Source organism: Neoarius graeffei, chromosome 2 (genome assembly GCF_027579695.1).
Source record: "Neoarius graeffei isolate fNeoGra1 chromosome 2, fNeoGra1.pri, whole genome shotgun sequence".
In the NCBI taxonomy this organism is placed as follows: Eukaryota; Metazoa; Chordata; class Actinopteri; order Siluriformes; family Ariidae; genus Neoarius; species Neoarius graeffei.
The window spans coordinates 82519523-82535200 of NC_083570.1; the positions used below are offsets into that span (position 1 = coordinate 82519523).

The 15678-nt window shown below is 40.3% G+C and overlaps 1 protein-coding gene across 1 annotated transcript; it reads right to left on the reverse strand.

The window, feature by feature from the left end:
• Positions 1 to 1604: 1604 nt before the first annotated feature.
• phlda2 (pleckstrin homology-like domain, family A, member 2) lies at positions 1605 to 2733 on the reverse strand. Its single transcript, XM_060910059.1, has 2 exons — positions 2147 to 2733; positions 1605 to 1942 (listed from the first exon to the last, which is right to left on the reverse strand). Exon 1 carries the CDS (start codon positions 2598 to 2600, stop codon positions 2181 to 2183), a length of 420 nt encoding a protein of 139 aa, XP_060766042.1. The 5' UTR covers positions 2601 to 2733; the 3' UTR covers positions 1605 to 1942; positions 2147 to 2180.
• Between the last annotated feature and the right edge of the window lie 12945 nt (positions 2734 to 15678).

Here is a 15678-nt window from a genome sequence, read left to right on the forward strand (position 1 = left end):
GGTGTGTATTTTAGCAAATATAAAACAACGAATGGTCGTCTATCCAAATTATTCAAACCATACTTGATAATTACGAGACTAGAGCCACACATTTAATGATTTATCTATCTAGATCTACATCTAAAAAATATTTAGTTAGATCGAAGGGTTTTTTTTCAACGTTTATTAAACATTTATACAACCACTTATTTTCCATAAAATTATTCCCATGTTTTTTGATACTTTTTAAAAACATGTCATCATGTAGTGTTTATAATCACACAATTAATTGTAGAAATTTTAATATTATCTGTTTTAGCCAGAAGTCTCCGAATACGTATAACGTTTTATAAACGTTTCATAAACGTTGTGAATGAAATGTTTTAAAGAGAACGTTTATAAAACGTCAATAAAACATTACTCATTTACTGATTATTTTGATAATTGTAATACAATCATTATGACATCTTAATATCGAAAAATACCAAGAGATGATAAAAAATGTGCCACGGGTCAGCAAATATGACTTTATTACATTTTCACCAACGTTTCATAAACGTTTAATAAAACCTAACCTTAATGCAACCCAAATGAAACGTTTTATAAACGTTTTGTGTTTGCTGGGATAGCTGTTACACACTTTGAAACTAAAACTCCTAACCTCATGGCCAAGTGGCTAGAGGACGAACTGGACGTGAAGGGCAAATTAGCGAGACATATTTCGGGATATGGTCAGAGGACAGTATTACTTCTTAGATCAGGATAGTCTTTGATCTGCAATGTAGCCTGATCCAGCATCAAAAGCCTGGCGGCAATGTAACACCACACACAGTGAGCTGAGTTACACACACTCTGCAGTCGGCTCACACATGATCACCTCCCCATATGTGCTGATTTAAATCAATGAATTTCCTTGATAGCTTCAAACATAACAAAAAGCTACAAACACAAAAGCCAAAATTGATCATTTCAGGAGATAAACCACCTAGAAAGTATTCACATGACAGAGTACAAGTGTCACTTTTTTTATATACATGATTAGTATTTTACCAATATACTAAAGTTCTTCCAACCCTTCTCCAAACACATCAACGTACAAGTCATAATTTGTACCTGCTCTCAGCTCAGAATGGTTAAATAGGGGTGTTTGAATGTGCTATTTGACTGATAGATTCTAGCTTTCTGTATTTCAGTTGCTCTTATTTTTAATGTTACAGAAGCAACTTGGCTTCAACCGTGAGTGACATACGATTGCCTATAGACTGAGTTATATGTATTGACGCAAGCTTTATAGAATACCGATAAAGTCTATTAAGTCACATAGTCCATTCACACCCTGCATCACATGCCTAAGGAGTTTAGCCTTCTGTCATCACAGGGCAATGTAGCAATGTAATAAAACCAGTTTATTGAGTCCCTTATCTCATATAGTATGACACCACATTTTTCATGAATGAATAAGGGACTTTCCATGACTTGGAAATATCTAAGGTTCTTTACATCATGTAAATTTAAGCTTAATACTATTGTAATGTAAACATTTTGTATATTACTCAAAGAAAAATCTGATTAAAAAAAAAATTTGACCAAAAAAAAAAAATGAGACACAGCCAAAAGAACCGCTGTATTTTCATGAAAATTTATTTAAATTAACATTAAAAACAGGACATGGAAATAACTTAGACATACAAACAACTTTTATGCATACTACAATTCTTTGTAGCAAATAAATAGGCAAATTTACAACTGAAATCCAGGGAGCATTAGGGTCCCTCGTATTGAGCTGACTTTGAAAGTTCGAGTATTCAGTCTTGAGTGTCTATTTGGCCTGTTGAAATTAGTTCAGAGTTTCTGAAGAGCTCCAGCTTAGATATTGCACCTTTCTTCTGGCACCTCTTCTCAGACACCGTGCAAATATCTCCGCTTTGGTCCAAGCTTTCTTCTCCATCCCTCTCTACATCTCCTTAAAAGGAAAGAAAAAATGAGTTCATGACTACAGCCAGTGGAGATATTGGAAATGATCATGCACTGTTATTGCTGAAGAGACAGATATTAAAAATTAAGATATTGGTAGCAGATAAAATGGGGAAAAAAAGTGACATTATATATTATAGTATTCTGGATGAGATGTAATGGTGTACTGTCAGGGTGTTAAAGGCAGACTCACCGGAGTGTGTGTGTGTGAGCTGAATGGGAGTGTGTCACGGCGCCCGTTCCATGCGTAAAGACTCCTGCTGTGCCGAAGTGGAGCTCTCAGCGTCCTGTCTGGTTTTAAAGTCCTGGATGGCTCTCCTGTTCTGGAAATCAATCAGCGCCATGGTGATGAGAGCGTTCCAGCAGTTATCCTCGCCTGAGCACCGGAAGTCGATCTCCTTGTTGTCTGTGGTGACGATGGTGAAGTAGACGAACTTGCCGGTGCGCTCCACGCAGTCCACCTTCTTAATGCACTGCAGCTTGAGCTCTTTGCTCTTGCTTTTCTTCTTGGTGTCGGTGTAGAGGTTCAGGCTGTCCGTGGTGAGGACGCACGTCTTTCTCTTCCAGAACTGGAGCAGGTTGTCGCTCCTCTTCTCCAGCTCGCCCTCTTTCAGCACCTTGGAGCTCTCCACCGGAGTCATTTTCATGTTTTGTAGAGGAATGGAGAAAAGGGGCTTTTGTATCCTGAGATCCGAGAAGATGGAGTGATGATGATGATGAAAGCTCCTGTCTTTGTCGTGTCTTGGAGCTGCTTGCTGTCGGTGTAGCTGTGAATGAGAATGAATGAGACTGGGAGTGTTTTATAGCAGTGTCGCGTTGCTCCGCCCCCTGTACTTCACATGCGCACTCGGTATTTGAGTAATTCATTGGCGGAACGTGGGCGGAAATGTGGCTCAGATGACCTTCAGCCTTCAACTAGTCCCTAAAATACCTCATTACAACATTGCAATCTGTTTCTCTTAGGGCTCAGCTATAGTATCTCAATCCTTTATAGCAAGTGTCTTTTTTTATTTATCTCTCTGGGGTGTAAGTGGTTAGCACGGTCGCCTCACAGCAAGAAGGTTCTGGGTTCGAGCCCGGTGGCCTTTCTGTGCGGAGTTTGCATGTTCTTCCCGTGTCTGCATGGGTTTCCTCCACAGTCCAAAGACATGCGGTTAGGTTAATATAGGACGGCTTTGGGCTGAGGTGCCCTTGAGCGAGGCACCGAACTCCCAACTGCTCCCCGGGCGCTGTTAGCATGGCTGCCCACTGCTCTGGGTATGTGTGTGTGTGTTCACTGCTTCAGATGGGTTAATGCATCTCATCTCATTATCTGTAGCCGCTTTATCCTGTTCTGCAGGGTCGCAGGCAAGCTGGAGCTTATCCCAGCTGACTACGGGCGAAAGGCGGGGTACACCCTGGACAAGTCACCAGGTCATCACAGGGCTGACACATAGACACAGACAACCATTCACATTCACACCTACGGTCAATTTAGAGCCACCAGTTAACCTAACCTGCATGTCTTTGGACTGTGGGGGAAACCGGAGCACCTGGAGGAAACCCAGGCAGACACGGGGAGAACATGCAAACTCCGCACAGAAAGGCCCTCGCCGGCCACGGGGCTCGAACCCGGACCTTCTTGCTGTGAGGCGACAGCGCTAACCACTACACCACCGTGCCGCCCCGAATTTCACAAGTGTGTGATAAATAAAGTTGTGCTTTCTTTTCTTTTCTTTATAGCAAGTGCCTTTTTATTTATCTCTCTGTTCATAGATAGATTTGTGTTCCTGTCCAGATTCCTGTTCTTGACTCACAGGTCTGGAACCCAGTGTGTTTTCTCCTGTTGTTGTCGTCCAACCATTACATTACATTACATTACATTACATTACAAGCATTTAGCAGGCACTCTTATCCAGAGCAATAGGTGCCTTGCTCAAGCCATTCCTGCTGGTCCAGGGAATTGAACCGGCAACATTTTGGTCCCAAAGTTTCTCTAACCATTAGGTTAACCTTGGCTTCCCTCAAGGTTCAATATTCTGTTCATGATATGCTTTTCTGCTCACTACAGTTGTAAAGAGTGACTATTTTAGTTACTTTATCCTTCCTGGCATAGTGGTGTAGTGGTTAGCACTGTCACCTCACAGGAAGAAGGTTCTGGGTTCGAGTCCAGTGGCCAACGGGGTCCTTTCTGTGTGGAGTCTGCATGTTCTCCCCGTGTCTGTTTGGGTTTCCTTCGGGTGCATCTGTTTCCCCTGCTGTCCAAATACATGCGGTTAAGTTAACTGGCTACTCTAAGGTGTGAATAGTTGAAAGGTGTAAACCTGTATAAATAATCCAGTAGAAGGCAACGGGAAACCACTACTGTAATCCTTCCCATCAGGAAGAACACTAAAGAAGATTCTTCCCAAGAAACTTGGACCTACCATCAAGAAGAACACTAAAGAAGAAGATTCTTTCCTAGAAACGTGAACCTACTACAATATCAGGAAGAACACTAAAGAAGAAGATCCTTTCTGGCAGCTCAAACCGATCTGGCCTTAGTCACTCACAAAATGTTTTTTTGTTTTTCACACCATTCTGTATAAACTCTAGAGACTGTTGTGTGTGAAAACCCCAGGAGATCAGTAGTTTCTGAAATACTCAAACTGATCCATCTGGCACTAACAACCATGAAACGGGTAAAGTCACAGAGATTGCAATTTTTTTTCTGATGTTTGATGTAAACAGTAACTGAAGCTCTTGACCTGTATCTGCATGATACAGTATTTTGCATTGCACTGCTCTCACATGATTTGATAACTGCACGAATGTCCAGGTGTACTGGTGTTCCTATTAAAGTGGACAGTGAGTGTGTATTAATTTTTTACATGTATTTATTTCCACACGATTATCTCATTCTCATTATCTCTAGCCGCTTTATCCTTCTACAGGGTCGCAGGCAGGCAAGCTGGAGACTATCCCAGCTGACTACGGGCGAAAGGCGGGGTACACCCTGGACAAGTCGCCAGGTCATCACAGGGCTGACACATAGACACAGACAACCATTCACACTCACATTCACACCTACGGTCAATTTAGAGTCACCAGTTAACCTAACCTGCATGTCTTTGGACTGTGGGGGAAACCGGAGCACCCGGAGGAAACCCACGCGGACAACATGCAAACTCCGCACAGAAAGGCCCTCGCCGGCCCCGGGGCTCGAACCCAGGACCTTCTTGCTGTGAGGCGACAGCGCTAACCACTACACCACCGTGCTGCCTCCACACGATTATGTCACGTGATTTATTTATGTTCTTTTATTAGCTTTTCATGCATGTGTCATTTTTCAACATGTGATTGTTTCACATAATTCATTTATTTTCATGGGTTTTTTTTTTCATGTGATCACATTATTTACACAATACTGCGTCAGTTTACTTGAATTCATGTGTGCAATTTCAATGTATACTGGTAAAAGGCAACTTTACAAGCTTTTGCTATATAATTACATGTGAGGTTTTAAATGTATGCAATTTTCCCCACAAGGGATTATAATACTAATAGCTGATACTTCACTGTGCAGTGTTGCTCTGATTATAGACTTTTCACTAGACTAAAGGTTTAGTGTAGAGTTTAAAATTGTCTGACCTTTAATTACAATAAACTTATTTGCAGATATGAAAAGTCCATGGACTTTTGGATGCAGTCACTTTTAGTAAACTGGAAATCTTCTGCCTTCTGAATGTTAATTTATACACAAGTCAATAATTAATTGTTAGGAGTAGTTATCTATAAAGATCTAGTTTATTGGTGATGAATTGTAAGATAGTTTAGGATTATTCAGTGTTCTATAACATTTATCTTATCTTAGCTGCATTCTCATGTACATTCCCTCTGTTTACTAAACTAAAACCTGTGTCCTTTACTCTTTACCATTAGTAAGGCTAACAAGGTATGACAAATCCAAAGTATAATAACTGTTCAGCTCAATATCACAGTTTTGCTTACGGTTTCACAGTTTCATTTCAGAACATTATTAGCGGCAGCAGTGCATGTATGAAATGTTTTGGTATAACACCAACCCAGTATGTTTTCTGATCCATAACTGCTAGCTATGAAGAATAATGCATGCCGGGATGAGAAAACGAAGACAGGAATTCTTCTGATTTCAACACCTGGCACATGTGCTGAGCCACAACAACCAGCTCTTTGTGCTTGTCTTTGGTAAAACAAACACCTCAAGCAAATATTTAAAAATGAATTGATGGGCAAATCCTTTCTGTGAGAAAAACTACATCTCTTAAGCACATGTGTGAACAACGACACCACATGTTACGCTTATGTTATGCATATGCATTGTGTTGTTAACCTATAGTGCCTGCCATGATTACTGGCACCCTTTGTAAAGATTAGTAAAAAGGATTAGAAAACAATTCACCTCTTTTGGTGAAGTCACTTCATCTCACACTGAAAACATGAGAAAAATCCAACTTTTAATTGAAATAAATTTATTCAGAGCAAAAACAGTCTGTCATTGAGGAATAGTTATTTTCAACAAAAACATATGAACCACTATTATTGGCACCCCTGCATTTAATATCTGAAGCATATGTCCAAATTAACAAAAAACATCTGAGACCATTCCTCTTTACACAATCTCTCCAGATCATCCAGGGTCCGAGGCCCTCTCTTGTGCACTCTTTTCTTCAGCTCATCCCATAGGTTTTTATTGGGTTTCAGGTCAGGGGACTGAGATAGCCAGGGCAGAAGCTTGATTCTGTGCTCAGATAACCATTTTTGTGTTGATTTGGACATATGCTTCAGATTGTTGTCCTGCTGGAAGATCCAATGACGACCCAGTTTTAGTTTCCTGGCAGAAGCAGCCAGATTTTGATTTAAAATGTCCTGAGATTTCATGGAGTCCATGATGCCATGTATTCTAACATGGCTTCCAGGACCTTTGGAGGAAAAACAGTCCCACAACATCACAGAACTTCCACCATATGTTACAGTTGGGATCGGGTTCTTTTCGTTATAGCCATCCTTCTTTTTACACCAAACTCGCCTTGAGTGTTTATTACCAAAAAGCTCCATTTTTGTTACATCAGACCATAGAACATGATTCCAGTCAAAGTTGTAGCAGCGTTTCACAAACTTCAGGCGTTTACATTTGTGGTTAACTGACAGAAAAGGCTTTTTTCTAGCAGACCTTCCAAATAATCTGTTGGCATGGAGTTGGAGTCTGATGGTGGTTTTGGAGAGTTTACTTTTCCTTGCAGTTCACCAACAGTGATCCTTGGGGAATTCATTCATTCATTCATTATCTCTAGCCGCTTTATCCTTCTACAGGGTCGCAGGCAAGCTGGAGCCTATCCCAGCTGACTACGGGCGAAAGGCGGGGTACACCCTGGACAAGTCGCCAGGTCATCACAGGGCTGACACATAGACACAGACAACCATTCACACTCACATTCACACCTACGGTCAATTTAGAGTCACCAGTTAACCTAACCTGCATGTCTTTGGACTGTGGGGGAAACCGGAGCACCCGGAGGAAACCCACGCGGACACGGGGAGAACATGCAAACTCCACACAGAAAGGCCCTCGCCGGCCCCGGGGCTCGAACCCGGACCTTCTTGCTGTGAGGCGACAGCGCTAACCACTACACCACCGTGCCGCCCCTTGGGGAATTATTATTATTATTTTTTGCCTCTCTGACCTTCCTCCTTACTGAACGTGGGGATAAAATAAACTTGGGTCTTCTTCCTGGCAAGTTTGGAAAAATTCCAATTGGTATCCACTTTTTTAAAATGATTAATTATTGCCCTAACAGTAGAAATGGACATTTTCAGGCGATTAGCTATTTTTTTTTTAACAACCATTCCCTGGCTAATGATGGTCAACACAGTGCTCCCTCACTGGCTTTGTGTGTCCTCTTTTCTTTCCCACGTTGATGGATGACTAAGGGAATGTGGCCTCTGGGTTACCTCATATTTGTGAAGTCATCCAGGAAGTCATGGATTACAGCTTGAACGTTCGTACACACTCCAATCAATTCAAACGTACAGTTTAAATGAGAAACATGCTTCAGTTATTTTGGGTTCACTGTCATTTCTAGGGTTGCCAATAGTAGTGGCACGTGTGTTTTATTGAAAACAATGATTTCTTGATAAAGGATTTGTTTTTCTCTGAATAAATTTATTTCAATTAAAGGTTGGATTTTTCTCATGTTTTCAGTGTGAGATGAAGCGACTTCACCAAAAGGTGGATTCTTTCTAACCCTTTTTACTAATCATTACAAGGGTTGACAATAATCATGAAGGGCTCTGTATACCACACTGACAAATCTGTACATACTAATAAATCATACTTGATATTTGAGATCTAATTATACTGCATTCCAGCTTCAACACACTGCTTACAACTGTGATTAGTTAATAACGCTCCTAAATCTTAGCTGTTAAAAATGCTAAATTGCTTTGATAATACTGTTAGGCACATGCTTATGTAGTGGGTGTGTAAAGGGCTTAATCATTGTTTAAACAAGCTGGAGAGAGGAAAGGTGCAAACACTGCTGTGCATTATGGGAAAAGGGTGCTACTAGAACATTTTTACTGATACTGGTAACATTCCTTATTTGTGTATCGGTACATAGCAAATATATTCTTACACGAGACTGAACCTGAAGCATAATTACAGTAATGTGAGTGTACTGTTAGACTTTTCACTGCTATCTGACAACACTGTTTTTAGCACTTTCCTGTAACAAGTCCATTACATTTAGCATACTGCACTTGTTTTTACAGTGGATTACATTTACTGTAATCAACCTTCTTGCATATTACTCTTCATTTATTGTATTCAAGTTCATCTCATCTCATTATCTCTAGCTGCTTTATCCTTCTACAGGGTCGCAGGCAAGCTGGAGCCTATCCCAGCTGACTACGGGCGAAAGGCGGGGTACACCCTGGACAAGTCGCCAGGTCATCACAGGGCTGACACATAGACACAGACAACCATTCACACTCACATTCACACCTACGCTCAATTTAGAGTCACCAGTTAACCTAACCTGCATGTCTTTGGACTGTGGGGGAAACCGGAGCACCTGGAGGAAACCCACGCGGACACGGGGAGAACATGCAAACCCCGCACAGAAGGGCCCTCGCCGGCCACGGGGCTCGAACCCGGACCTTCTTGCTGTGAGGCGACAGTGCTAACCACTACACCACCGTGCCGCCTGTATTCAAGTTGTGATTATAATTTAAAAGGAACATCTCTTACCAACACCAAAGCTGAACAATAGCTAGTTATTTAAACAATCAAATATTAGTAATTATTCTATCCACATTCACTGGATATGAGCAACTGCACACTCTGATTGGCTACTCTACTACTAGGATATCAGCTCATATACCGTGAGTAGATAAAAACAAAATGGCAGAGCATATTGCTGAACCAACCGAGGATGAAATAAAAACTCTACTTGAAAACAACCCCCCCCCCCCCCCAAAAAAAATAAAAAAGCAACAAAATATGGAATGAATGTATTTGACGGTAAGATCTTATATTTTTTTATTTTTCAAGAATTATTAGGCTATTATAGCATTTTTCACAAATTGCTCCTGTCATTTCACTGGCTTGTTTACATTCTTCATCTTTAAGCATTAAAATTTGTTGAATTTTTTTAAACTGGTTCAAAAGCGCAAAGAAGATTGAAAATTACAGAACTGAAATGTCTAAGGAAGAATTAAATAAATGTCAAAAGCTATTCTATACTTTGGCACGACAGCAAGATGGCACTTTCTACAAAAAAAAACATTAGTCAATTCGTGCAGCCATTGATAGGTTTTAAAAAGTCCGCATAAGTGGAAATGATTTAATTGGATGTTTTGTATAAAGTTTTTATTTATTGAATTTGCAAAAAATAAAAATGCCTCGTTTCTCAAAATCCAGTGAATGTGAATATAATAAAACAGTTATTCCACTCAATCTCGTCGTACATGGCTTATAGCTGACTCTGTGCTATGCGCCTCGTCGGCTATCAGCTCATGTACGACTCGATTTCATGGAATAACTGTTAACTATACTATTTTTTTGTATATTTATTAATATAGTATAATTATTATATTGTTTATTATTATGTACTGTGAGTTGGCCTAGTGATTAGCGTGTATGCCTCTTGACCGGGAGATCATGAGTTCTACTCGTGGTCGGGTCATACCAAAGACCATCATAAAACTGGTACCTACTACCATCTGGCAAGGCGCGCTGCAATACAGATGCGAGTAAGGAAGTCAAACTTTCGCCGTTACCAGAGGACTAGCCCCCCACTGTAACCCTAGCTGTATAGGCGAGAGGCCGAGGGCTATCGAAACGGAGATCGGCGCCGCACCCATACGCCTTAAAGAGTTACTGGGACAGGAGACTGCCTGGGAAGACCAGATCCTGGTGTGAGAGGGACTTTGACTTTTTATTAGTATGTATATTGATATAGTACTATTAGTCATTTCCCTTTTTGCTCCTTTTAGTTATTGTTTCTTTTAGTCACAAAAATCCGTGTGCTAATAGAGGTCCTGTAGTCATAGTTGTCTCCCTTTTGCACTTTTCATCTCTTAGTCTACAATACAGTACACTGTAAAAAATGTCTGTAGAATTAACAGTGAATTTATGTAAAATCATGACATAAAAAACTGTAAATACAAAAACAATGAAGCAGTGTGTAATTTACATCAATATACTGTAAAACTCCTAACCAAATACCACTGTTAATTTAACAGTAAGAATATGTTGAATTGATCATATTTTTTGTAGAATTTACAAATTGTTGTAGTTTAAACACAGACAAACTGTAATACTAAAACAGAATGTGATAGTTAAAATTACATCATTGCCCTGTTAAAAAAATTAAAAAACGCCCACCGTCGTGGCTCAGTCGAATAAGGCGTCATACCATGAATCCGGGAACCCGGGTTCGATTCTGACCTGAGGTCATTTCCCGATCCCTCCCCGTCTCTCTCTCCAGCTCATTTCCTGTCTCTGCACTGTCCTATCCAATAAAGGTGAAAAAAGCCCCAAAAAAATTCTAAAAAAATATATATATCTGTCTAGTAGATCATTGCTTGTTACCATCATTTTGAATCATTGTTTATTGTACAATGAATATCCGTAAAATTAACAGTTATGTATTGATTATTGTACATTGAATACCTGTAAAATTGAACATTTTCAAACTGTTGTTTTTACAAGTGTTGATATACCTTACCGTAAAGCCATATACACTGTCACTGTATTTTTTACGGTGAAAAAATGGCAACCACAGCTGCCAGTTTTTCACTGTAAATTTGACAAGATTTTTTTTTACAGTGTAGTTGAAGCTAATTTTTTTTAATAAACCATTCTTACTTCCATTTTTATCATAAACATCATTTATCATATTTTATGATAATTGCTGGCACTTCCAGATAAAATGTACTGTAATTTCCCACTGCTTTCATGTAAAAGCTCCGGGGTTTGTACTATAATTACAGTATTTTACTGCCCATTATACAGTTAGTCACGATATAAAATGCAGCATGTGTATCTCCTTTCCTTAATTATTAACCCAACATACACCTTCAAAGGCCATTTTACGATTGTACAAGGTGCAATTAAAACGTCTTCTGATTTTCTTTCCCTGTTATATTGTGGTTACCAGGGTGTGTGGGGGTGTTGTCTTGGGCACACAGACATGTCTATGCTATGAGTCAGTCTAACCCACAGTATTTGAGCCCTGATGGGAGGGATCCTGAAAGGGCCTACACAATTCAGATCTGGGCAGACATTGCCTTTCTTCACTGATATATACCAAGTGTCTACACTGTAAATGACATGGTGTTAAGACGGTGTTAGGAATCTAAATATCAAGGAATCTGGATAAACCAGCCCCAGCAGAGCTGCGTTTCTAACACTGTGGCATTTCTGTGTCTTGCTGAAGATGGCATTTCACTCTGTCTCTGTTCATCAGTGGGTGTATTTTGAAGACAGTGAATTCCTAACAAGTCAGGCAAACGTCATAACAAGGACTGGGTTGAAGCATTGCAGTGATTTAAGAAGAAAAAATAATGTGTGTGTAGTTTCTGACTGGTACAGGTACAATTAGTCTTCCATTGATAATTATTAGAGGCTTTACGTTTCGCAATGGTGTAACATTTTCGACAGGACTACTTTCCAAATAAGGAATGAAACAGTTCTGACACATTTTTATGAACTGGATTAGATGGGACTTTCCATGCCTGACTTCAGGTCTAGTTCAAGCAGTCAAGTCTGGACATGCCCGCTCGTTTGACTTTACCATGTGCTCTGCAAGGAAATGTCGAGTCAGTGCACTGAGCTTCACTTCATAAGGCCACACAGAAGCTCTTTCATGGACAATAGTCTTGTCTGTTTTTTTTTTTTCCCTTTTTGGAATTTAGACGATTTTGTATATCTATACTGGTCATTATTCCATACCATTTTTATCTTTTAATGGGAGAAAAGCACAGAATACAAGACAAATTGACAAACAGAGAAAGCTAATACAAATGACAAAAATACAAGCACTGCAATTCATGATGAAATATTTTAAATATGTCAAGCGTCAAAGTTATGCATCATGCTTCATGAGTGACTGTACAAGGTGTTTCTTCAAACGATTTCCCTTTGTTTCTCAGCTTTGTTTGTGAACATCTACACTTGTGTGACCTACTGAGTTTAAGGAACAACTGAGTATTAGGCCAAGTTTACATTAGACCGTATCTGTCTCGTTTTCTTCGCAGATGCACTGTCCGTTTACATTAAAACGCCTGGAAACGCCGGGAAACGGGAATCCGTCAGGGTCCACGTTTTCAATCCAGATCGTGTCTGATCCGGTGCTGTGTAAACATTGAGAATACGCGGATACGCTGTGCTGAGCTCTAGCTGGCGTCGTCATTGGACAACGTCACTGTGACATCCACCTTCCTGATTCGCTGGCGTTGGTCATGTGACGCGACTGCTGAAAAACGGCGCGGACTTCCGCCTTGTATCACCTTTCATTAAAGAGTATAAAAGTATGAAAATACTGCAAATACTGATGCAAATACTGCCCATTGTGTAGTTATGATTGTCTTTAGGCTTGCCATCCTTCCACTTGCAAGTGGTAAGTGACGCGCATGCCCGACATGCACTGAGATCACACACACAGCGGCTCAGTCCCAAATCACTGCTTGTGCACTCCACTCGCGCGCTCTGTGAGCTGCGCAGGGCCGGAGTGCGCACCCTCCAGAGGGCACTCGCTGTTCAGGGCGGAGTGATTTGGAGCGCAGGATGCCTGCGGAGCCAAGCGTATCTGTGTATTGGCGTTGCTGTGTGCACGCAAATCGTGTATTGGTGTTGCTGTGTGCACACTAATCGTTTTAAAAACGTTAATCTGATGATCCGCTGATACGGTCTAATGTAAACCCCACCTTATTCTATCCGCATTCACTGGATATGAGCAATCTCGTGCTCTGATTGGCTACTCTACTACTAAGCTATCAGCTCATATACCGCGAGTAGAGAAAAACAAAACGGCGGCTCATGTAGCTGAACCAATCAAGGACGAAATAAAAACTCTACTCGGAAACAAAGCCCCTAAAAATACAAAAAAAGAAGCAACAAAATATGGAATAAAAGTATTTGATGATAAGAACGTATCTTTTTTCAAGAATTATTATTGTAGCATTTTTCACAAATTGCTACCGTCATTTCACCGGTTTGCTTACATTCTAAGCAGAAATTATGTCGGATGGTTTGTATAAAGTTTTATTTAATCGAATTTGCAAAAAATAAAAATGCTCCGTTTCTCAAAATCCAGTGAATGTGGATAGAATAAAACAGTTATTCCACTCAGTCTCGTCGTACGTGGCTTATAGCCAACTCAGCACTACGCGTCTCGTCAGCTATCAGCTCATGTATGACTCGATTTCATGAAACAACTGTATGTTTGAGGGGTTTTTGTTTGTTTGTTTTTGGTGATGCTATTGATATGAATATGAAGTGTTTATGATGTTTGGTTGTTGGTAACGTTGAAATGGCTGAACGTTGAACGGGGCACATGAGGACGCTGAAGTCGAGTATCTCAAATAGCTGTCCCATGACCTCTGACCAGAAATTCTGGATGCAAGGGCAAAGCTCAAATGCAGTAATTATCTACCAGTTAAAACCTGTCTTACTGTGGGTAAATTCAATGCAGTACACATGCCTGTGTGGGTTCCTCCAGGTTCTCTGGTTATCTCCCACTTCCAGACATGACAACAGGTAGACTAGCTCTTCTAAATTGCCTCAAGGGAGGTGTGTGTGTGTGGACTAGCATTCCATCCAGTGTGCATTCCTGTATCTCACACCCAGGTTAAGCTCCGGATCCACCACAACTTTTACCTGGATAAAGTGCTTACTGATGATGAATGAAGGAACAGAGCAACTAAAAATGCTCAGAACATGCATTCAACACCCTCTATTATGTATTTTAACAGATAAAAAAAAAAAAAGAGCCCGACTGACATCATTTTATGCAGGTGAATCCCAAACACGTTCGTGATCATTACATCATAATGCTATTTAATGCACCTCAAAAATACACCATGTTAAAATCCTTTAAAGGGTTTAAATTTAGCTAAAATTAGTTAAAAATGGTATCCTGTTAAGGCTGTATTTCAACAATGTAGAACCAAGTGAATGATTATTAGGATGTGCATGGCACTAATAAACATAGATGTGAGGTTGTTATGGTAACCATGAGAAGAGAACAGAAGCACAGCTGTGTGATGATGCCATGTCAAACCTCACAGCTGCTATCTGATAACTCTGCACCAGGCCTCCATACATGTCAACAGTCCATCTTTGACACCTCTTCTCCTTTCCAATTGTTTTGGTCACCTATATATAGGTCCTTAAGATCCACTCTGCCCTACAAAGACCTCACACTCGTAAAGTCTCATGTCATGCTTTGGGCCAGGAATGTAAGACTGATGAGTCTCTGTAGCTATTTGAAGCATTGTTCAGATAAGCCTGTTCTATAGCAGCCTGGGCAAATGCGGATGCACCGTGGGAAAAAGAACAAATGGCATTAAATGTCCTGGATGAGCTTTTGAACCCGCTGGGAAACAATGCAGAGGGAATGAGGAGCTCCTGAAAGGTCAAAAGGCCCAGTCTCTTTACCAAGGTCTAAAACCTGTCAATGAGAGTAAATTAGAGTGACTAAGAGCTGCTGGGGCGAGTGTCTGAGGCTTGTAGTGACATGTATTCAGAAGGGATATAATGCAAATATGAATGCATTATATTATGTGAATAGATAATGTGTTGTAAACGGATACGGATGAAGAAAAGGTGCACTTTCTTTTCTTCTAAAGAACACTTGCCAAAAAGGTTCACAGATAATCAAATCAACAATACATAGTGTGAAAGGGAGGTTTTTGCCATGTTCATTAACATAAAATGTGCATCATGCAGTGCTTTACGTTTATTACATCATCCTTTGTAACTGCCTGCTCAGTCAGAGTGGTTTAAAACTTAACAAGCCTGAGAAAAATCACAACAAGAGGAAGAACATCAGCCAGGATTGAGGCACAGCATTGCAATGAGTTAAGAAAAAAAATGTGACTTCTGATTACAGTTTTCCACATAAGGAATAAAAAAAACAATTGAGACTTTTTTACTAACTGTAGTCCAGGGCCATTTCCATGGCTGAATCCAGGTCTCCTTCAAGTAGTCAATTCAGGTTAGCT

Excerpts from the sequence above, each read along its gene's own strand:
- phlda2 (XM_060910059.1), bottom strand. The coding sequence starts at position 2,600 with ATGAAAATGACTCCGGTGGAGAGCTCCAAGGTGCTGAAAGAGGGCGAG.